Below are 24,452 nucleotides of genomic sequence, written 5' to 3'. Positions count from 1 at the left end.
TGTTCACACTACTCCTGAAGAAGTCTGACCTGGTCACTTGACCCCAAAAAAAATTTGGGCTAGATTTGGGCCACTTTTACCTGCAGTGTGAATGTGGCCTAATAAACTTCTCTGCCTCTTGCAGATTAGCTGGCTCAGGTGTGTTAGATCAAAACCAGACCTCAACTCAGCAAGAAAGAAGCTCTGAAGAAACTTGAATTGTGAATTGCCGGATGAGGGGAAAAAATCTTCTATTTTTAGACTGCTGAGCAAAAAGACAAGTCTTTACAAGAAAGACTAAAGTGTGGTCAATTGGAAACAGTGAAACAATCCAAGCGCAAAAAATAATCCCCACAGCTAGTCACTGTGTGTTTGTGAGTAGATGAAAAACTACTTCTGTTACAGGAATATATGAGGCAGACCTCCTAATTACAGCCCAGTTCTAAGAGAAATAGCTGACTTGCACAACATGAGCAGTTTTTTTAGTACATTTACTGAAACAACTCATTTTGAGACCCACATAAAGTTTTAGACTAGTTTTAATGCTGCTTTCAAATCAAGGACTAAAATATCACACTCTTTTATCATGAACTCCTATAATTAATTAAATATAGTTTTAGTTTTGTAGTAGTACAGGAATAATACACTTTGGTCTTAAAACTGAAAAATAATCATGAATATGTTGACATCATCCTGACCTAATTTGGTATAAATCAGATGAGAAATCCAGAACTGTTGGGAAAAGTTAATGGATACATTTGTGATAATCTTGGGATGAACACACACCTACCAATTATTATGTTGGTGAAACTGTATGCCCATAATTCTGAAAAAAATGTCCAACCTGGGCCACACCCAGTTACTGCTAAGGGAAACCCTCCAGCATACTCCACTGTGTTCAGACCGGCTACGATCTGCTAACACACACAGAATGAGATGTTGGCCAGCTTTACAAACAGAAACTTATTTTTTCCAGCTTCCTTATTACTTGATTAAACTACTCGATAAAGGTCCACAATTTTCAAAATGCTTTACCTTTGCTTTTTTCATCTGTTGTATCTGTTGTGCTACTTAAGAAACTTGACAAAGTTCCTTTTTACATGTGATGTAGAAAAAAAGAGAGATATGAAGAGAAGCAGTACTATGTATGGTGTTTCAGGAACTTCAGAGTCTCTGGGCATCATTCTGCACATTAGCTTACCTCTGTAAAACTGTGGCATTGTGTTTGATCAAGTTTAATTATTTGCCAACTCACTGATGTAAGCAGAGCGAAAATGACAAAGCAATGGCTCATGGTTTACTGGAGCTGCTGAAGAGTTGTTTAGAGAATGTGAATTAAGGATTTGTCAGCAATGCAATGACCAAAACAAGGTGCTGGGTAAACAGGAATTGCCTGCAGTGTCATCCAAAATGGGTCTGACGTCTGATTTGTTTTTGGTCACTGTCACGAATGTTGATTGCAAGATAGCAAAACTAATCCTCTTTTCACATTGACATCAGATAGATGGCTAAAGCTCTAACAACAATCTGCAGTACACAGAATCAAAGATGACTCCCTGGTCATCACTGAAAGGTTGTATTAACTTAGGAATTACACACACATGCTTGGTGTGACGAGAAAGGTCTATGTGTGTGCGGATTAGACGGAGCATTACTATGACCTAAAGCTAAACCAGTTTGTTACAGCTACAGAGGCAAGGCACTGACTTTAGATCATTCTAACAAGCCCACACATACACAGAGATGAGCACTGAAGCTCGACTTGCTTCTCTTTCCCCAAAGGATTCACCAGTGCTCTTTCAAATGTTTATTAAGTCCAATGAACAAAAACATCACCTGCCCTGCTTTGGTGTAGAGATTAGAGCCCTGGTGCTGTTGTGTAAGGGCCTTGATCAAGGTTTATTAAGTCAAAAGTCCAACAAGAAATTATGTGGCCTGTGAAGCAGTGGTTAGTTCACTGGCCACCATCAGTTATTAAGTGCATGCTGCATGTGTCTCCTTTAGCACCAGATGAGGGTTTGTTGAGAGTATGCTTAAGGTGGGTGCCAGTGTACTGTAAGTGCTGCTAATGCATGAGGTCCCTGGTTCAAAGAGATGTCCTTTTCTTTAACTGTAGTCAGACAAGAATGTGGGCCATCCTTCCTGTTTTACTGTGGAGGGTAGTATAACATGATCTAGTGTGTGAAGTCCCTTGTGGTGCATCTTCTTTAGCTGCAGATCACAATTCATTTAGTCAAAAATCCAATGACAGAGCACACTCACTTTCCTGCTATGGCATAGAGGCTAGTGTTGCAAGCCCCTTTTAAATCCAATGACAGAGCACGCTCGCTTTCCTGCTATGGCATAGAGGCTAGTGTTGCAAGCCCCTTTTACAAGCACCTTTCCTTTAGCATTCAGGGTTTATTAAGTCCAACAAGCAAGGGCACCACACATCTAACCACAGCATATAGGTTAGTTCTGTATGCTCTGTTGCAGGGGTCGGCAACCCGCGGCTCCGGAGCCGCAAGTGGCTCTTTCATCCCTCTGCTGCGGCTCCCTGTAGATTTGGAAAATAAATATTTAATTTAAATTTATATTATTTTAGTTAGTTGTAATTCTGATTAGTTGTAATTCTAAATTCTAAGATTATAATGCTCGTGTAACATTAAAATAAACCGTGTTTAATTTTTTTGTCGCTCAAAATATGCGTCATAACTGCTGACTTGGGAAATCCGACACACAAAAGCAGACACATTTTTGGTTTGCTGCAGCGGGCAAGTAAAAATTTTGATGTCATGAATACGAAGAGGACTCAATTAGACATTTTATTTGAAAGTAACCTTCAACCCAGTGTCTTTTTTGTTAAGGTTAGTTCAAACTGTTCAAAATATTTTTGTTTGCTTACAGAAATAAAATTTCGTTTACTCGGTAGCAGTTCATTGATTTCATAAATGCAACACACTACAGTTTTTTCTATACTTTCCATAAAGGTAAAAAATTATATATGCAGTGTTATCTTTATATTAGATGTCAAATGGGTTTTGTGGCTCCCTGTGTTTTTTTTTCTGTGGGAAACGGGTCCAAATGGCTTTTTCAGTGTTTAAGGTTGCCCCTGCTATGGTGTGTAAGATTTCTGGCTTGAGCCCCTATGATTTTTCTTTGAGTCCAGGTCAGGACTCAGTAAGCAAAAAGTACAATTAGCAAGGCTGAGGCTTCCTTCTCTCGTGTAGTGGTTAGTGCTGCGGGCTCTGGTGCATGACATTCAAGGCTCGAGGCCCTGTGCCATAAGCTGTAGATCATGGTTCTTTAAGTTAAAAGTCAAACAAGTTTTTAAATGTCCTACTGTGGTGTAGAGAATAGTGCCTTGGCCGCTGGTGCAATACATCCCTGGTTCAAGGCTCTGTGCCTTTTCTTTTTGCTGTTTAGCATCTGTAAGTCAAAAGTACAATGAGCAAAAGCATTACAAGCCCTTTTCTGTGGTAAAGGTCAGTGCCACACATTCTGTTGTGTAACATCCCTGGTTCTAGGCTTAATGTCTCTCCTTTTATCTCTAGCTCATGGTTATTTAAGTCACCAACCAGCACAAACCCTCCATGTCCTGTCATGGAGTTAGTGATGTGGACTGCTGTGCATGTGGTCCCTGGTTCTATTCGCTCTGGTAGTAGTGGGCAGGGTTAATTTGACAAAGGTGAAAAGGTCTCTCTAACACAAGCTAATTGCATTTGTGTGGTCCATGTGGATAAAGACAAGCATGCCTCTAGATTGTTAGATCATTGATTTAAGCCCAGCTATAACTCCATAATATGAGTGGTTCTGTATGCTTACCAAGGAAAGCTAGCTGTTGGAGTCTGAACCTTGGCCAGTGGAGGGTATGCATGAAGTGAGATGGATGGTCTTCATAAACCTTGCCATAATGCTAAAACAAAACTCACAGATATAAACCTGGGCTTAACTGTACCAAAACCCACAGCACTAACCACTACACCATTGTAGGACAAGTGAGTTGGTGCTGACTCATCCGACACTCCATAACATCACTGTTGACTGATGTTAGTGGTGAATGGGCAAGTATGTCTTCCACCAGTGTGAAAACAGAGACTTGTCTTTTTCAAATTTCAATTAAATTACATTACACAAAACCATTTTAATTTAGACCACTGATTCTTCTGGTGAGATATAACAGAAACCAACGTGCTTCAACAGTTAATGTAACAATATACAAATAAAAACCGTTCATGTTGGCAATAAGAGGAATAAACAATAACTCTGCTTCATCACACCATCCCAGCATTTTTTCTATAATAGCACCTCCCCAAGTTATTTATTCCTTACTTGTCATTAGTTATTACTTTGAAACTATTACAATGCATTTGGTTTAGGAGTTCCCAGCTGATATCTTTTAATGCCAGGAGACATAGCGTCACATTTTTTTTGGTGTCTATTGGTAAAGACCCTTATGTAGGTCAGTGATCTCACACGGCTATCTAAAGTGTATGATGTAGTTAGCTAACAAGGAGATTGCTGCTTTACAGGTGGGTTTTTTGTTTTTTGTTTTGTTTCTGCTACATAATTTGAAGTACTAAATCTTATAAGTAGATACTCATTTGATGAAAAATGTCAGGAAGTGCCATAAAGATGGCTGCTTGCCTTGTGGGTTTCCTCCTTTGTCTCAGTGGACACCTCCCCAAGGCCTGAAAGATCCATTGTTTCAATTTCTCTCTCTCCCTTCCCTGACCATTATCCTCTATCACTTTCTAGTCTGGAGTCTGGAGCCAGCAGTGCTATTGTGCCTCCTGGCTGGGGACCAAGGTCAGGGTTGCAACTGCCTGCCAACAACCTTCAATAAACACAACATACACAAATATACACACTCAGTCTCTCAGTGTGTATAGGCCCATGATAATAGATTATTTGATAGGCTGGCATCAGTGGTCAGTAATACTAGTGCCAACAGACAATAAACCTGACACCACTGAGCTGAAGTACAGTAGGTCATGTGTCTGCCACTGTGCATGCTTGCATCAGGTAAAAAAAAACAATCACTGCAAACATACAGTATACAACAAGGTTCGGCAGCACAAATAACGCTTAGGATTAAAACACACGCAGAGCACTGATTCTCCTGATGTCAAGACTGGAATATTAGATATACTGTACTGTTGCCTGATTTGATAGTCATAGCTAGCTAAAAAACGAAATAAATAAAAAGTTTTTATTTTTTTGTTTCTCATTTATCAACCCAATTTGGTTGTCTACCATTCCACAGACCAACCAATTCTCCCTATCATATGACAGCTACCAGCCAGGGTAGGTTAAGGCTAACATGTGCTGCCACAGAGACTGCCTGCATCTACTGCAAGTGCTGCACCCTGACAAAGGGCAGCATAAGACACTTGGTGGAAAGTGCAATCTGCCCTTTTCCGCATATACAACCTTGTGGACAAACCATGATTAGCCAGTGTGGATGGAGATGTATTGTTTATTAAGTTTGTTTTCTTGGCTTCCCCGGCCACGGATACCGATGGTATTTTCAGGATTAGAAATTACCCAGGGAAATGCCGATGGAGATGTTCAAAAAATGCAAGCATTAATTTGACTCTTGTACTTGCCAATTTGACAGGTGAAAACTGTATTTCTGCATGTGGCACTTGCGATCTCATGATGAAAAAACGTACAAGCTTTATGAGATTTACACAAAGTTTTTTCTGTTTACATTTTTTAGTTGGTAATATTCATCCATCCATTCATCCATCCAACACTTTGTTTTTTCTGAACTGTTTATCTTACAGAGGTCCACAAGAAACTTAGAGCCTATTCCAGTGGACTTGGGGTACAGGGCAGGGGACACCCTGGACAGGGAGCAAGTCCTTCATAGAGTTGATCATGTTAAGAATAAATAAACAAACAGTACCAGGCAGCCACTATGAATGAATGAATTACTTAATATCCAACAAGCTTCATATCTGACTGCTTGCCCACATGAAAGTATAAACCTTTATCTGTATTTGTTTAGTTGTATTAATATAATATTATATACAAATATTATATATTCAGTCTGATGAATGTATATCTTTATATTAACATCCTATCTTTGTTTTCTGAAACCTAACAAAACTGTAGAATGAATTATTTTATAATCATGTTTTCTAGCCACCACACCAGAGATTCTCTTAAAGAACTGATAGCATCCTCTGTGTGTGTGTGTGTGTGTGTGTGTGTGTGTGTGTGTGTGTGTGTGTGTAGAAAGGTAGAACGTAGTAGCATGAACCTTATTAACCTTACAACTGGTTGGAACCGGCTGGTGCAGCAAGAGGAACCGATCTTGCAGATGAAGGTCTGTGTTCCGAATTTCATCAGACAACAAGGAAAGAGGGTCAGAGAGCGAAGTCAGCAGTACACACACACACGCACACACATACATACACACACACACACACACACACACAAGGATTTAGACAATGAGGAAAGAGGATCAGAGGGTGAGCACTGCAGTACTGTTGGAGATACACTCACATGTTACTAGTGTTAATGCTTTCACAGCCTCTCAATCTGATTAGAGTTCACACACACATTCACACACACACACTCACACACACACACACAAGACCAGAAAATTCCCACTGCAGATGTTCAAATATGCAGGCATTATCTTAATTAGATCAGGATTTTATGCTTCATGTGTAGCCAATGTTGCAGCTGCTAATCAAATCAAAGAAAACTTTAATTCTCCATAGTTTTAATATTTATGTTGCCAGGTTACAGACTGGTTTGTCTGGCTTAGGTGTGGTATCTGTCTGCAAAATTTTGCATGCATTTAATAATTTATATTGCTGTTTTTCAAGACAAAAAAGTCAACTGCAGAATCTTGTACATAAAGTATTATATGAGTGCATGAGATTAATTAGTGAACTAGTAGAATTAAAATGTAAACTAAATGCATAGTAAAACATTTGATGTATCTCATGTTGGATTCTGATAGATCAAAAGTTGCTAAATGCGTTTGTCTAACAGCATCTGGATTGTCGTAATGAACTTGTCTTCCAGCCTTTCCTTGTGTCTAAAGTCTGTTAGTCTACATGGTGATTACCATCACAGGCCTGCCTTGGAAGAGTGTTACAGAAAAACAGCTTACGCAGTACAGTTGATGTGCACATGCCTAATTAACTTTAATGCCAATGGCAATGACATCATCCTTTTTTAATCCGAGCCACGTTTGCAGCCATGGACCAATAAAAGATGAGACTGAGGTTCAAGGAGTTTAATAAAAAAGAAAAGCAGATGAAATTGTTGACATCAAAGGGTCTCTTCAGTCCTCTAAACACACACACACACACACACACACAAATCTTTTTAAATTTTGTTCACACCACATTACTTCATCGTCTGTACACACATGAAAAAAGTGAGATATCCAGTTCATGAGACGGCACTGATATTTTCATATATCTCAGACGCATCATACACAAGAACCCTTTTATATTAATATGGTACGTTTGTATACTTGAGAGTCTTTTAACACATCAAAGGTGCCAATATTTTGTGCAGAACATTAAGTATTGAAAAGGGGACAACAATTGTAACTTAATTCTCCCAATCGAGCTATTTTATGCATCTCCATGTCCAGAGGTTTGAGCATGTGGACATTCTCTTTAACAAGACTCATCTAAGGACAAGTGTTTTCAAGTTTGAGTAATACATGCCCATACAATTGATAAAGAATGAGATTAGAGAGCCCTCTTGTGGACAAAATGAGTAACAAACGCCGGTACAATTAATAAAGAATCAGATTAGAGAGCCCTCTTGTGGACAAAATGAGCAACAAAAAAATTCTTAAAAAAGAATGAGATTAGAGACAAAACGAGTAACAGTTCCTTATTCACAATCTTCAGCCTGTTTATAATTGCATCATGGCATAGTTACAGAAGGTTTGCCTTCTCTACACTCTGAGATAATTATACTCACAAAACCTTACACAGAGACCTTTTAACTGTTATCATTATCATTTCACCTTGCTGTGTGATTTTAGTGATCTGTGACAGCTCGTCTGTGCTTACACTGCAAACTCAAACAATTTGTGGTTTGTTTTTAAAAGAGAAAAAGCCGTCGGGCCTGTTTCTCAATCACAAAGTGGTGGGTCATGCCAAAACAGAGCTGAGATAAATCAAGATATGCATATATGTATAAATATGTGTGTATATATACTTATAATTTTGAAAGGCCCACCTGAGGCAAGTCTGGAACTGTGAGACTGTGCTGAGGTCAAAGCCTTATCAGATCAGAAGAAAGGAGGATTTGCAGCTTGAGTGGTTCTGAAGGAAAAGTCTCCCTTTTTTTATAACTAAGGCTGTGGGTTCATCTCTTACACTGGCACGTTTGATGTATAGACTGTAAACACTGTTACGTTTGATGTATAGACTGTAGGTTCAATTACTTGTTGTGAAATGTACAGAAGATAGAGAAGCAACATGAACAACACTGTGTTGTGAAATAAAGTAAACCAGGGTTTAATGGACAATGCAAACAGAGCTAAATGTGAGTCTCACTTACAAAAAAAACAAATACATGAAGAGAGTTTAGAGAGGAGAGGTTCTTTAAACTGTCACAAGCTTGTAAATCAGCACTGCATATATACAGCGTTATGTTCTGTCTGAGTCACCCAAAAATATTTGTTTTAGTATGAAACAGACAGAAAATGCTTGCATAAAGATGTTAAAGGAAATCAATCAACAATTAGGGAAGTGTTTGTGATTTGTATTTGATTAAAAAAATGGCATCTATTTATAGGTATGTTTAAGATTGTTGAACATCCATGAAATGAGTTTAGCTATAAGCAGCTACTCTCTCGGCCAGCCATGTGAGTGTATATTCATCTGTCCTGGAGGTGAAAAACTTCACTTCAATCTCCTTCCAAAAAGTGAAAATGTCATGCGTAGACCACAAGAGTCCATGTGTAAGCTGTTTGTATTAAATGTATAACATGTTAGAACAAGTTTTGTGAGAGGATTCATAGCTGGAACAACCATCAGACCTACTCATGCACGAACAACTGCAGCTGCAACTGCGGAACAAAAGCAAGCAGCATATTTCAGTTAAAATGCTGGGATCTGGTTAAGGATCTGAAGACCAAGCCAAGGATTTACACCTGCACATGTTGCTGAAATCAAAACAGTTGAAACAGGTTTGTTCTTCTGCAGATTGCTGCAATGGTTTGACACAAATCTGAAATGGATCCAGACTATTTTTACCGCATGGGAGAGATCACTTAGCATGGGAGAGATCATTAGCCTCAGGGATCTGATTCTAGTTTTACTCATGCAAGCTCAAATAACAACATTATTTGATGTTGAAATTTTTTCTTCTACTCAGATAGTTTTTATTCTGCAAATGCTAACAAACAGATGATTTTTATTTTGTTACAGCGATAGAAATGATCCTTTTCTAACTTTTTATTTAACTGTTTGTTTTTTAATTTTTTTAAACTGGCTGCATGAAGTTAAAAATATTGTTGAGAATGTAAAAATGTGGTAGATCATTATATATTCAGGGTGATTGTTTGATCAGAGAAAGCTATCATGATGGGAATATTTATAATGATTCCTAGAGTGTTAGTTCCAACATAGTTTAACTGCTCAAAAACACAATGATGCTCCAGTAAAATGATGTTTTCATCAGTTAACTGTTGTGTCTTGGTGTTTACATCAGTAGACCTGTATGTTGCATTCCAACTGCAACGTGTTAGAACAAGACTGATTACTTGTTCCTCCTTCTGTATGAAAGACAGAGCTGGGCTTGGGTAACCTTCTCTTCATACTCAGGCATAAAAATGCTGAGGATAGCAGCTGATGGTCTCCTGCTGTGGATCTTCATGGTTTTAGTGTTATCTATCCATTCAGGTAAGATATTCAATACACTCCTCCATCATAAGTTCTCAGAGTGACTGATTTGCACTTATTTATATCAGTCCAAGTTTTTGATGTACTGTAGAACAGAGCTGGTTTTGAATGTGATTCGACTCAATGGTGGGTTGAAAATGGCTTCAAATGTCTAGTCTATTCATGATTATACTCAAGTGCTCAAGCATCATATTTCTGGCTCTTGTAGAAACCATTGAAAATAAATATTTCAACTTTCCGTTCAACAACATTTGAAAATGCTCAAACATTCTCTTAGAGTATATTGAAAACTGTGTCAAACTGTTATTCTATTTATTTTGGAGTTTTATTTAATGCCCCCAATGAATTTTAATTCAAACCTCACTATCATAAAATCAAGCTTATCATGTTCTATGAGTGGAAAGTTTAAGAAAAAAATACTCCAAGGCTCCAATAAACAGCTGGATTTGTTTTGTATGTATTCTGATCAAGTAGTTTGATACTGGAACAGTTTATCTGTATAAACAGGGAACGGATAAAGTGGCGAACAAATAGTTTGATGCACTAGGATGGTGTTTGTGCAGGCAGATTGGTAGACATGTCACAGAGGGAAATACAGAACAACACAGAGAAAAATCTGGATTTATAGCAGGAGTATTTCTCGCTTTGAAAACTAATCACTGTTTTAATCATGACTGAGGCAACATGTAACTAGAGAGAAAGCAAAAGAAAAAGGACAGCCTTTTACAGATTCTACCTAAACATTAAATCACTAGACTGAGATCTGTTCAGCGGTGTATGGAGTAGCTCATGTTCACCTTCCACAATTTACCCAGAGTGCCGCTGAACTGAGAAGTGACTTTCATCCAAGTTTATCATCATCTCAAGCATGGTCTCCCAAGAACCTCACAATGTTTTGGCTTATACTGTGTAAACCTCTCTGTTGTTTTCTTCATGCATTTTACAAATTTATAGTACAAATTGTATTGAGTGTCTCTGACTCAGTGGACCTCCACACAACAAACATGAAAATATTCTGTAACTTTTTTTAATATGGTTTTACAAGTAATATTCACACACTCCAACTCTTGTGAAAGCATGCACATCAGGGACATTTAAAGATGAAAAATTTAAAATGGAGCTGTAATAATGCTAATGTAATAATAATAATAACTTCCTTATTGTTGTTGTTAATGTAAATATTGTCAGTACAATAGAATAATTACTTATTTTATGAATGTAGGCTTCCAGTCAATGGGCCTGTACAACACTACAGAGCTGGATTAGTTAATAAATGTATTTTATGCAGTTCACCTATAGCAAACTGGAAAAAAAACATTGTTTTCTGGATTAGACACTCTAATCCAAAAAGAAGAAGAAGAAGAAAAAGAAGAAGAATGTCTTTAGAACTGAAGTTACCACTATTATTCCTTTGGCACCATAAATTTCTTCCAGAATATTTTAGCCCAAAATCCTTGTTGCCGCTGTATGGATTTTAATCTTTAGCTCTAAAAGAAACTTTCAATAAAATAAACACAAAAATTCTAACTCCATTGAAAGCTTTCAGTCAATTGTGATACAAGATACCTTCACACGTGTTCTCCAGCTTTGTTAGACATTACAACCGATCACTGCTGTTGTTCTCAATTCAACAGAATTCAGACCGTTTTAAGTCAACTAATAACACAGAGGCCATAGTATGATACCCACCTTCCTGTGTGTTTTTATTGTTGAATATTAAATAATATTGTTCAAATTTCAGTTATATAAGATTTCAGCTAACATGACTGAATCGTTATGATAGTTTTAATACATCAGAAGTGCTAATGTATAATTTCTTAGTACTGGTTCACATTATAACTTTTGTCTAACACAGACACAGGGATAATAAATCCATCATTCTTTGTCCAAGGAAGAAACCTCGATTGCAATCTCTGGCTGGCGTGAGACATGAATGAATCCTACAAAATCAGGATTAATGTAATCAATAGGTTGAAAGACTAGATAACAGTTTGTGAATTTGTAATTGACCAGAAACCACAACTCAAAGTTCAAGAGTCTCATTAATGGTGTATTCCTACCTCATGCTTAAGTTCCTAAGATTCATTATAACCATCACTATGAGACAAAATGTTTACTGAAGTCATTGAGTGACAGTTCTGTGGGTGTGGTCTGAACAAAGCTAAATTCTAGCTTTTTTTGGACAAATCATCATCTATATTAACATAATTACAGTTGTTTTTTCTGACATCTGGCTCATGTACATTAGATGGACTGGACCTCTATGAAGTGGTTCAACCAATCAGACTCCATGACCTCCATAAAAGAGCTTTAGAGGTAAGAGTCAGTGGGTGATTCAACCTTGGGAATCTCTCATGGGAATTGGTCATGAATGTATTTATAATGTATGTAATTATTACTTTTTTCCAGTCTACCAGGCCTTATTCTCTGAAATATGCCATGAATCTTAGTGGCAATCACATTGAAATGCATCTAGAGAAAAACACGTAAGCTTTTCTTTTGCCAGGGGGAGGCTGTTTAAAGTCCACATAAGTTTTTATTTTTCAGAAGGAGATGAAATTATGGATTAAATGTGTGAAAAATACAAATAAATTGGCTTTTTTTGTAAAATGCTTTTAATGAAAGTGATTTTCCTGTAATTAAAAATTTTAAATTAAGAATTAATGATTTTTTTGATGTTATACCTATGAACCCTTGGTTCTGCAGTGATTTTATAAGTGAGGACTACACTGAGACTCAGTACATGAGCGATGGGACTCCTGTTGTAACTAAACCTGAAATGGTGGGTGGATTCTCCTTTAATTCAGTTTTTTTTGGTCCTTAGATGGAGTTTTTTTGCTTAATTTCTAACCTAGCTTAATTTCTAATCTAGCTACTGATTCATGCTAATTCTGAGGATTTTTACAGGATCTCTGCTACTACCAGGGGAAGATCATGAATGACAGGAACTCAATGGTCAGCATGAGCATCTGTGATGGATTACGGTACAGCCAAAAACCTGCCTCAATGCTGGGTGAAAATCATTTTACAAGTGACTATTAAAAGTGTGGTTTTATTGAGACTGGAATGAAAACCTGAATAATTCATGGCCAGGAGGAACTTAATTCATGGCATCATTACTGTATATTATTTTGTGGAGCTCAGCTGCTCCATACTTTCAGAAGCATTATTGAATATATTTTGAGATTTGATACTTACTGGTATTTGAAAGACGGTTATGGTGGATTGAGCAAATCTAGCATCCTAAAAGCATCCTTGTTGGTTTGTTGCCCTCATTTCTACTGACCTTAAAATAAATAAATACACTTTGGAGCGTTTCGACTTCCAGTACTTCAGAGATCAGATATATAATAATCAACATATGGTTTAAAAACTATAGATCTCCAAAGTTTTCATGTATTTCAGGGGATATATTCAGACTGCAAAGCAGAGGTTTATTATCGAGCCTCTGTCTGAAGACACTGACGGTGACCATGCGGTGATGAAGTACGAAGATGTGACTGATTCTCCTTCTGTATGTGGCGTCACCAACACTACCTGGTATCCGTTCCCTGAAGGCTTTCCAGGTTCTTCCCGTGGCAGGTCTAAAGCTCGCATGTCAGTAAGTGAGATCAGTTACATTTAGAGTTTTTCTGAAACTCAAGAGCTCAGTCAAACCATCCTCACAATACCTAAGATGTAAATTTCATAGTCAATATAACTTGATGTACCAGGAAACAGTAAGTGAGGAAAAGTCAAAATTGAACCATGGCTAATGGACTCCAGACATGAAACATAATAACTATTGGTTTACTGATACACAAATATTTTAAAAATGTTTATGCATTTTTCCTATTTTTTAGGGACCAACATTGTTCCAGCAAAACAAATACAATGAAGTTGTCCTTGTAGTGGACAACAGAATGGTATGTAATCAGCAGCCACATTAATCGTCAGAAATCCAACACAAACAGCAATGGTCCGTAATCGAAAGATCGAGAAACTAGGAAATAATACGCACAGATGTGGATAAAAATAATTGGATTTAATGCTGGCAAGACTTCATGATGTGGCAAAGCTACAGCAGAGAATTCATAGATAAACCAGTCAAGGGCCAAACACAGAACAGGTGGACACAATGGGATAACGGTGGGTTGTACAGTACAGAGTACAATGACAGTACAGAGGCGGGACTAAGACTATAGAAACAAAACTAAACAATAATGTACACAAACACAAACAACACAATCTTACTCCACACACAGTATAAGCCATAATTTTGGATTAAATAACATTTACTAGGTTAGTATTAGTAACATATACATATAGTAGCAACATATTTATCATACTAAATAAACATATCATTCAAAAGTAAGTACAAAGAAACAGATCTTTTTTAAATGCTGTAATTTTGTCTCTGACTAACCACATGTTTGATTTGCTCTCACACAGTATTTGAAGCTGGACAGGAACATCACCAAAGTGAGACAGAAGATCTTCGATATTCTCAACTTTGTTAATGTTGTGAGTCTCCGACTTCATGTTTAAGTAAATTCGATAAAACTGCTTTAATCATAAAGGGTGCAGCTTCTAAGAAGTTATTCCAAAAGTTCACCTTCAAGAACCTGCTAGAAAGAAGTTCATGTGATCACTCTTCATGTTATAGCAGCTATAATCCTACAACCTACTCCTACAGTCAGCTGACACTGGAGACTAATTACACAGTTTAAATCCTTTATATTGAGTGTCCACCATATAAGTCCCTGTCTAAGTTGTTGCCATAGAAACGATCCTCTTAAATCGGGCAATTTAATATAAACCTAATCTGACCAATCAGATTCAAGTTATGTTTGGATTTATGTTTGGATTTACTGGAAAGATTTTGTAGGAAGATTTACTTTATCCATTTAACTGTTTTTTTTTATGACAGGTCTATAAACCACTGAACACTTTCATCGCTCTGATTGGTCTGGAGGTTTGGTCTGATGGTGATAAGATTGCGGTGACTACACCTTCTAGTGACACTCTGGGTGCTTTTACAAAGTGGAGAAATGAAGATCTGGTAAAGCGGATTAAGCACGACAACGCTCATCTGATCACGTGAGTGTGTAAAAGAAATGAACTACACAAATGATGTTGAATGAAAAAAAGCCTATTACTTGGTTTCTGTCGTTACATCAGTGAAATCGACTTTGATGGGGCGACAGTGGGCCTGGCGTTCGTCGGCACCCTGTGCACAGAATCTTCTACTGGAGTCATCCAGGTACCAAAAAGAGGATATTTACTTCATACAGTAAATACGGATATGATTAACATCTATGTGCTTTGTCTTGTCTCTTAGAACCATAATACACGAGCCATAGCTGTAGGAGCCACTCTGGCGCATGAGATGGGACATAACCTGGGAATGGGCCACGACAACAGCTCTTGTGCATGTTCTGGGGAAAGTTGCATCATGGCTGCCTATCTGAGGTAACAAGCTGTGTGTATTAACAGCAACATGTTTCAGAAACATTCATTTACAAGAAAAACTCAAAAACTCTACAGTTTTATTTAAAGCCAATTTAAAAATATGACACTATTAATTAAATTACAATCCCTTTAAATGGTCATAAAACATTTATTTCTTTCAGAGGAGGTATTTTAATATAATTAAGAAAATATTCCACTTATTATCTATTGGATAACATAATGAATTAAATTAATGAACTTATGAATTAACCTTCTAGCTGTAGGAATAATATATAGGAATTATAATTGACATCACTTAATTAATTCAACCATTCAAAATAGCAAATGAACAACATTATAGAATATCCTAGACACACACACACACACACACACACACACACACACACACACACGAAAGAAAGAAAGAAAGAAAGAAAGAAAGAAAGAAAGACAGAAAGAAAGACTGAGCTCATACTGTACTGTACTGTAACATCAAGGTTGATTATAGAACTGTCAGCTCTCTGAGACTATATAAATATTTATGTAGGTTTTATTTCAGTTGTAATGAAGTGCTTACGTAGCTGTATTCACAAATCCCTTTCAATCCGGATTTAATACCAGCAGCATCTTAACAAATGGAACATCATAGCAGTGACACAAACAAACTTAACATTAAATATTTTGACTCATCATATAATTGACCTAATTAGTGAACAAGTACTTGCATGAGCTCTGTTTTCTTTTTGTAGCTACAACATCCCACAGCTCTTCAGCAATTGCAGCTTGGCCAATTACGAGCAGTTCCTAAATTCACGGAGCCCCGAGTGTCTCCTCAATAAACCGCAAGCCAAAGACCTGCTCCAGCCTGCAGTTTGCGGCAACGGCTTCCGAGAGACTGGAGAAGACTGTGACTGTGGACCTGCATCGGTAAAATATAAACTATAGCATTGTGTTATCATTTGCAAATTTAAACTGACTGAATTGATTTTCTGTGTGTGTGTGTGTGTGTGTGTGCGTGTGTATGTAGAAATGCACCAACCCGTGTTGCAATGCCACCACGTGCAAACTCACAAAGGGCTCAAAGTGTGCAGAAGGAGAGTGTTGTCAGAACTGTAAGGTAAAAACACAAACCCAAGACCACATTTGATATATTTGATATTATTCTGTTGTGCTATTATATGAAAGTAATCACCGGTGATGATGTGAAGTGACTCTTACATAGAATGTGTATTCTTTTATATAACAGCACACCATGAAGTGTTTTGTTCCTTAGATATGAACACAATTTCCTAACAAAAGAATGTTTTTTTTATTTATTAAAGAACAACAAGTTGCACGTCATCCAATTTTTAGTTACATGTAATGTGGTGAAAAATCTGTAAAAGAACTGTTATTTTAACTGTGAAGTTCCTGTTATTTCTATTATAATAATAACTTTAAAGTAGCTATAAACAGCTGTTCTTCCATCTACGTTCCATCTACGTTCTGTTTGTTTACGTTAACCACGTAGATCAAACATCGGACAATTTCTTATACCAGACTCCTTCCATACATTTTGATCCATTTTTACATTTACATTTGCAGCATTTGGCAGACACCCTTATCCAGAGTGACATACAGAAGTGCTTAAATCTCTATCATTGGATAAATAAATGCTGGTTCACTAGGTTACATACTGTACTTAACCGTTCAATCATTGTCCAAAGTTACAATGAAAAAGTTTCATTTTTTTTTGTTTTTTTAATGAAAAAAATAGGGAAAGAAGTGCTAGTTGAAGTGTTTCCTGAATAAGTAGGTCTTCAACCATCGTTTGAAAATAGCCAGTGACTGAGCTGTCCGGACCCCTAGGGGAAGTTCATTCCACCACCTTGGTGCCAGAACAGAAAAGAGTCTTGTAGTATACTTGCTTCTTACCCTGAGAGATGGTGGAACCAGTCGAGCAGTGCTGGTAGATCGGAGGGTGCGGGGTGCAGTGTGGGGATTGATGAGGGCTTTGAGGTAAGACGGAGTTTTTGGCTTTGTAGACCAGCATCAGTGTTTTGAATCTTATGTGTGCAGCTATTGGAAGACAGTGGAGGGATCGCAGCAGCGGGGTCGTATGTGAGAACTCAGGTTGAAAACAAGCCGTACAGCTGCATTTTGGATCATTTGCAGAGGACGAATTGCGTCCATACTGTAGGTAGACCTGCCAGCAGTGCGTTGCAGTAATCCAGTCTTGAAATGACAAGAGACTGAACAAGTACCTGAGCAGCCTGTGTGAGCAAAAATGGCCGAATCCTTCTAATGTTATACAGAATCAATGACATAAGCGAGTCACATTAGCAACATGAGAGGAAAAGGACAGTTGATTGTCCATGGTTACCCCAAGGTTCTGAGCTGTGGCTGAAGGTGAGATCAGATAACTTTTTAATAGACATTAGTTTATGTTGTGCATCTGAATGAGCTGTTGCTATAAAAACCTATTAAAACCAGTGTACTGACATAAACCATGGGATTGTCAGATGCACTATGCGCAGAGTTGCTGGTAAAGAAAATTATTCAACACCTTCTGAGCAGATTGATTGATTTTTTAAAAAGGGGTTTGGTTGCTTTTATCACTTATTTGTTTGTATTTTGTTTTTCATATCTTGTTGTACACCTGGTTTCAGACACAAACAATGCCTACAAACGTTCAGCCCCAGTTCCACACATTTCCACACACCATGTAGATGTGTGTAGATGTGCCCTGCTCCCAGTTCTACCTTATAGTTGCAGATAAACTTTGTGTTGCAGTATTTTTTAGGTCCAGACACACGCACCATCCAATGTTCTCGTTGTACAGATTGCTGATGCCTCCCTGCTGTGTCGTCCCATGCGTGATGAGTGTGACCTCCCTGAATATTGCATGGGAAATTCAAGCTCATGCCCTGAGGATGTTTTCTCTGTGAACGGTTTGCCGTGCAAGAATCGCACTGGCTACTGCTACAATGGGCAGTGTCCAAAACGGGAAGAGCAGTGCATCAAAATGTGGGGTTCAGGTACTGGAAATGGTTCCCAAGCATTAAAAGTATTAAAACTACATAGCAAAGCTCAAATAAAGAATTTTACTGATTTGGTCTTTATCAGGTGCCATTGTAGGGGTTGATAACTGCTACAACCAGAACACAAAGGGACAAGCGCATGCTTATTGTACACGAACTGCCAGCACCCAGTTTATAGGATGCCAGAAACAGTGAGTCCATTATGACATTGTCATACGTTCAAAAGCAATGTAATAATCTTTACTTCTACAGTTTCAGCTTAAAGCTCATTTTTCAAATACAGACTGATATTAACCCTTAATGATTGAGTAATTCTAAACATGTTTGATCTCTTAGAGATGTCATGTGTGGAAAGCTTTTCTGCGACAAAGGCCAGGCCATCCCCAAGTATGGCCGCTACGTCACCTTCACGCTGTCGCAGGGAAACTGCAAAGCCACTTTATACAGCGACAGTACCCAGGATTTTGGTCAAGTTGACACAGGGACCAAGTGTGGTGAAGCAAAAGTAAGATCTCCTTTGTTCAAAACAACAACCTGTAAATCAAAACGGATCAGTTTACTCATTCTTCGGTCTTCCAGGTGTGTAGTAAGAACCAGTGTCTGAGTTTAGACGTCGCCTACAAAGCAAGCAACTGCACAGCTAAGTGCGGTGCAAACAGGGTAAGTTTTAGGTATGGCAGGTATGTAATATGTGCCAATTTTGTTGAGTAAAACATCTAGACTACTACTGTAGATTCAATCACAAACATTTCCCTGGCATAAGCCAAATATTCAAAACAAAGCCAATAAAAAGACACATTTTCTCCTGATCTGAGTATAATCATATGTATTTCAGGTGTGTAATCATAAGCTGCAGTGCACCTGCGCACCTAACTGGCTTCCACCTGACTGTGTGATGCGAGTCAGCAGATCTCAGTCTTCATATACAAGTACAATGTAACTATGTATTTCCCTAGATTCTAGTCCCAGAGACATTTATGAAAAAAATAACAATGTGGAAAATAAAATAAATGAAATGCCAACATCGGGAGCATAAGGAATAACGCTGCACCTTCCACTTGTTTGCATTTTAGGTCAACAGACAGGCATCGCTGTGGCTGTCTTTATCCTGTTGGGGGCTGTTTTAATTGGGGTGGCCATCTACTGCATGAAATGTAGAAAGAATCAAAGCAGGTAAGCAGGAGTACAGCCTTCTGTTGATTACAATTTTATAATATCTTTTACAAAAGCAGAGTAAGCTCAGTACTGTACTGTCAAACTTGTACTTACAGGTTGAATTTCTAAAATAATGTTAGACATTTATTTTATAGATAGTAAATGTAATTCTTTCAAAATCAAAAGAAAAAAGAAAAAACACAATGTATACCATTCATAGACCACGAGGCCATTAGTTTTAAATTTTATATTATTTTTATTTTATTATATTATTTTTTGTGTAATTTTGTTTTATTATATTACTATCTTAATCAGAAAATATGAAATTTGTCAAAATTTAAATGCAATTTTTTATAACAAACTTTTCTTTTAGTTCAACGAGTGGAAACCGTGTTCCAAAGTCTACCGTAAATGTCTAAGGTAAGTCTTTTTTATTTATTTTGTCCACATTCTGAACATTAAGCCACTCTGGCTGGTCCTGGCAATCATTTCAAATAATAAATGGATTCAACATTAAATTAGACTGAAAAAAGGGTGAAAGCAATCATATGACAGTCCTGGTGAGGAATTTCATACAGTACTTGCATTAACACACTGTTCTCTTCCAGGCTTCGTGAACATCCAGTTTGCAGGAGATAGACATACAGAACACAACTGCGCTAAATTTGGATTGCTTTTTTTCTTCACAAACTTTCATAAAAAGTACATGAAGAGCATAGCATAGATGCTGTAAAATTATTTTTATTGGATGTCTTTGCTTAAAATAGTTTATATATCAGGCTTGTGAGGTGGACTGGGTGCATCCATGGTCTATAGACACACTGCAACCATGAACAGGAAACTAAACTCAAATGAACAATAGAATAAATAAACAAATAAACAAACAAACAAATAAATAAATAAATCAGCTACATTAGTAATACTCTATATGTAGCTTTCTTTTGCATATTGCTTTCTATAAAAAAAATACAATCACAAACCGCCTGTATATCACACTGTAGGTAAACTAGTAAGTTTCTGCAACTTTGTTTCTAGCTGTTGGTGCTGTGGGTCATGCTGCAGATCTGACACTAGATGGCAGAAAACTATGCTAAAAATGCTGTGCTAACTTTTTTTTGTTTTGTTTTGTTTTATTCCCATTCATCCTTCTTCCAGTTCTGTCCATTCTCCCCATCCCTGACATGGAGACCCTCTGAGTAACATGCTGGCACCACCATACTACATAAAAGGGATGGTATTAGCCAGCTTATGAGCAGTAATTCTTTTTGTCAGATGTATTATTGGGAATTCTGTCATGGATGTTTTGGACAATGCCATGCCTGAACACCAGGGGGACTTTCTGGCAGGCTTTGTTTGTCTTGGGTCATGTGTCTTTGTTTTTGTTTTATTATCACATGTTTGCCCCGCCCTATACCTGTTCACATCTCCGCACACCTGTTCCTCATGTCTTCCCAATTTGTCAGGACATTTTCTGCCGGAACATTAGGGGCGTTCCATCAGTGTTTTCTGTCACGTGTCTTGTCTTACTCACCTGTCTATTATTGGGTTAATTATTATGTGTATTCATTTCCTCTGCATTTCGTTTAGCTTCGCTTAGTCCTCGTTCTTCTTTCAGCTTCAGTGGTTTGGTTTCTGTTATCCTGTATTTATTTTTTGTGTCTAATAAAATCTGTTTTTATTTTGTATCCCTGCATCTGGGTCTGCTTTTATCCCTGTGATGTATAACACAATTACTTTCTACTTTTAGCTTCTTGGATTTGTTCTGTTTGCTCTTGTTTTTGGAATTGTATCTTGTTTGTTTTGTAGTTTTGCTTAGGTTTTTGTTTGCTTGTCGTCGTCCCCCCCCCGTTTCCCTTTGTTTGGTTGGCCTAGTTTCTTTTAATAAAACCCTTGTTACCTGCCATTGCTGCATTTGGGTCTGATTTTCCACTCCTTGATTTTTTTTCTAACAAATTCAGCCTAAAAAGTTCTTACCAGTCCTTCAAGTGTCTGTCTTACCAGGGGTGACTTCCATTTAACACTCAACCATGAAGGTTCTCCCATCTCTGCAGTTGATTTCAAAGCTCTCTTAGATTGGTCCTTAGCTTCTTGGTTACCTCCCTAACTGAGACCCTTCCTAAAGGAGTCCTGGTGGTTTCAAGCATCTTCCATTTCTTAGTAACGGTGTCCACTGTGCTCCTGGAAGCTTCAGAAGTGGTTTTAAACCCTCATTCAAATCTTACACTGGTTTTCAGATACTTAACAAGAATAAACCAAACCTGACTCATTGATTCTATGTAGTGTAAGAATCATGACCAGACTGTGTAACAGTTTCTTCCCACAAGCCATCAGACTCCTTAATAACTGAACTGAACTGTACTGAGCACAACATACACACACACATCATCTTTATGGACTGCACAGACCTACACCACATACACACACTTCTAATATCGTCGCTGTCGGGCGGAAACCTCGTATGTCCAAATTTGGTCAATTTCATATTTTTTCACATATCGATGCTATTGGTCAGTTCCCATGTGAGTCTGTTATTTTTACAAGTTATTAACCAATCTAAAGTCTTGAAAATAGCTTGAGCGCAAATCTCAACTCCATTGGACACTTCAACTATCCACCTCTTCCTCACTCCGCGGGAGAGCTTCGCTGCATATTTCTCCTCAAGAAGAGTCGCAACGAATCAACACGTCTTCTGAGGTAAATGTCTTCAAAACACTAGGGCTCAAAGAAAAAAAAATCTTGATCCCCGCTAGTTCTGGTGCTCGTCTGAGGACAGGAATTTAGCACAAGACAATCTAATGCAACGCGGACTAAACCCTGTGCATTGCAGATAAGGTACGGCGTTTTTTTATTTCCTGAAAAATAACGGTTTTGGAGATATGAGGATTCCGCACGGATTCCCTAAAATCTCAGGGACCTGCTGCTAAGAAATTGTTCATTCTAGTATTACTGCACGCAATATTGTCTGAATTTACAGTATTTACATATAGTATTGACACTGGTTTTTGTTTACTGTCTTTTGTGTATTCTCATTTTTGTATTTTGTGTATTGTCTTGTAACCGTTTGTCTGCACTGTCTTTTGTCCTGCACTGTCTTGTTTGTATTGTCCTGCACTGTCTTGTCTGTGTTGTCCTGCACTGTTTGCACCAGGTTGCACTTTATGTGGCTAGGACTACTTACTAAGTTCTAGCCCTGTCTTTGTTTTATGTAGCACCTTGATCCTGGAGAAATGTTGTCTCATTTCACTGTGTACTGCAACAGCTATATATGGTTGAAATGACAATAAAAGCTTCTTGACTTGACTTGACTTGACTTAAACTCGTAATGCTTCTCCATACAAGTTGTTACACATGCAACATGTTAAGAAGAACAAACTTTTGCAAATTTCACAGACAGGATGGGGAGGACGCAGTTGAACACTGTGGCTTTACAAAGGGTGATGTGTAATGAGACGATTGTACACAAGGTATTAATAAACCATGACACGTCAAGCTGAAAACTGATTAGAGGAGCTTCCATAATGATGCAAGAATTTTTGACAGTGTACAATGTTTTGGTCAGAGTTCATGTACATCTATTAAAATGTGAGACTGATTTTGATCTTTTTAGGTATTGAAAATTAAGACTGGTAAGAATATTTTTATACATCGGTGTGTTTCGGTGTGAAATCAATAACCTTCAATCCTTGTTTCACTCATGAGTCATTTTATTATTCAGCCTCAGACAGGACTGACATATGCAATATTTACACACAGCAAACATTCCCAGTGTCTTGAATGCATTCAACTTAGGAAGGAAATGTATCACTATGACTGAGTGTTTAATCGGTAATGTCAGTAAACCTGCTTCATTACTTGTTATAAATCATTTGCCAAGAAAAAAAAAAAATTGTCTTGAACAAATAATGTTGATTATTTTCCTATAACAGCACGTCCTTAAGTGTTTTATTAATCTTATACTACATGGGCTAGAAACCCTGCCAATTTTCTGTTTTTTTTTTTTTTTTCAAATTGTTTCTACAGGTTAATTCCTGTGTTTTCTAATTTTTGTTTATAATATTATCATACAGGACAGAGGGTTTCTCTCCAGAGGGTGGTGCAATCAGCTGAGCTTACCATCTGAACTGAGCTCCTTAACCTGGAGACAATGTAAAGAAGAGGTGCTGGACCAAGGCCAAAAAGATAGTGAAAGACCTCAATCACCCCAATAATGACCTCTTTTGCATGCTTCTGCACCTTGAAAGCGAACACACAGAGAAAAGGGGGGCTTCTTCCCGTGGGCTATTTGGGCCCTGAACCTGGACTGCCACAACACCCACTAACACAGCCAATTGTTTTACACAATTGCACAATTTGCACTACATACGGATTTTGCACTTTAAAAATATATATGATGTGTCCATATTCACATGCATCACCGCACCATATTGAGTTACTACCTCTATTTTTAGTATATTTCATTCTTCTTTCAATTGTTTGTACTTGATTTTATTTTTTATTCTCTACCTTAGTGTAATTGACTATTATTATTTCAAGACAGTCATTAAAAAAGCATTTCACTACATGTCATACTGTGTCTGATTGTGTATGTGACAAATCATAACTAGGTTAGTATGGGCAAATGGTTAGGAACGGCTACACTTAGCAAATACAATAATTTAGCAAACAGCACAATCACTCATTTCTTGTTTAAGACTTGGTGAAGACGGTTTCTTTGATATGTTAGCCATTTTTACCATATCTACCAACTACTGTACACTCAAGGTCACAGGGTTCAGTAGAGTCAAAGCCTGGAAACTTATTCTGCTCCATGCAGGTGCTGCAGGGGACAACCAAGACGTCTTCAGCTATAAATCAACTACAAGGACCTAAATCAAATAAGAGTCAAGTATAAAGTCCCACTTGAGCAGACAGTCTACTAACATCAATCATCTACTCCGGTTAGTGAGAAGACTGAGGAAAAAAGTTTATATACCACACAGTCTGAGGCAAAGTAGGA

At 37.7% G+C, this 24,452-nt stretch overlaps 1 protein-coding gene across 3 annotated transcripts; it reads left to right on the top strand.

The window, feature by feature from the left end:
• Positions 1-9,029: 9,029 nt before the first annotated feature.
• LOC132855008 (zinc metalloproteinase-disintegrin-like brevilysin H2a) lies at positions 9,030-22,756 on the top strand. 3 transcript variants are annotated; one of them, XM_060883717.1, is made up of 22 exons: positions 9,030-9,136; positions 9,736-9,851; positions 12,100-12,167; positions 12,261-12,337; positions 12,558-12,633; positions 12,759-12,835; positions 13,257-13,452; positions 13,694-13,756; positions 14,283-14,354; positions 14,761-14,930; positions 15,012-15,093; positions 15,172-15,302; positions 16,031-16,208; positions 16,309-16,398; positions 18,103-18,298; positions 18,387-18,492; positions 18,638-18,806; positions 18,881-18,961; positions 19,137-19,230; positions 19,375-19,474; positions 19,830-19,876; positions 20,065-22,756. In XM_060883717.1, the coding sequence occupies exons 2-21, from the start codon at positions 9,782-9,784 to the stop codon at positions 19,873-19,875; spliced, it is 2,142 nt and encodes a 713-aa protein (XP_060739700.1). In that variant the 5' UTR covers positions 9,030-9,136; positions 9,736-9,781; the 3' UTR covers position 19,876; positions 20,065-22,756. The 3 variants fall into 3 exon arrangements, 2 of the variants coding, with proteins under 2 accessions (XP_060739700.1, XP_060739699.1); XR_009649284.1 differs by having other exon boundaries at positions 9,092-9,136; positions 9,740-9,851; positions 19,137-19,237; XM_060883716.1 differs by having other exon boundaries at positions 9,092-9,136; positions 9,740-9,851.
• Positions 22,757-24,452: the final 1,696 nt, after the last annotated feature.

The sequence above is a fragment of the Tachysurus vachellii genome, chromosome 12 (genome assembly GCF_030014155.1).
Source record: "Tachysurus vachellii isolate PV-2020 chromosome 12, HZAU_Pvac_v1, whole genome shotgun sequence".
In the NCBI taxonomy this organism is placed as follows: domain Eukaryota; kingdom Metazoa; phylum Chordata; class Actinopteri; order Siluriformes; family Bagridae; genus Tachysurus; species Tachysurus vachellii.
This window is presented reverse-complemented; position numbering and strand designations above follow the sequence as displayed.

Bases quoted from the DNA above. Each gene is read 5' to 3' on its own strand.
- LOC132855008 (XM_060883716.1), top strand. From the start codon at position 9,107: ATGTTGCTGAAATCAAAACAGTTGAAACAG. The intron at 13,757-14,282 runs GTATGTAATCAG...GCTCTCACACAG, and splicing joins TTGTAGTGGACAACAGAATG to TATTTGAAGCTGGACAGGAA. The intron at 18,807-18,880 runs GTAAGATCTCCT...TCGGTCTTCCAG, and splicing joins CCAAGTGTGGTGAAGCAAAA to GTGTGTAGTAAGAACCAGTG.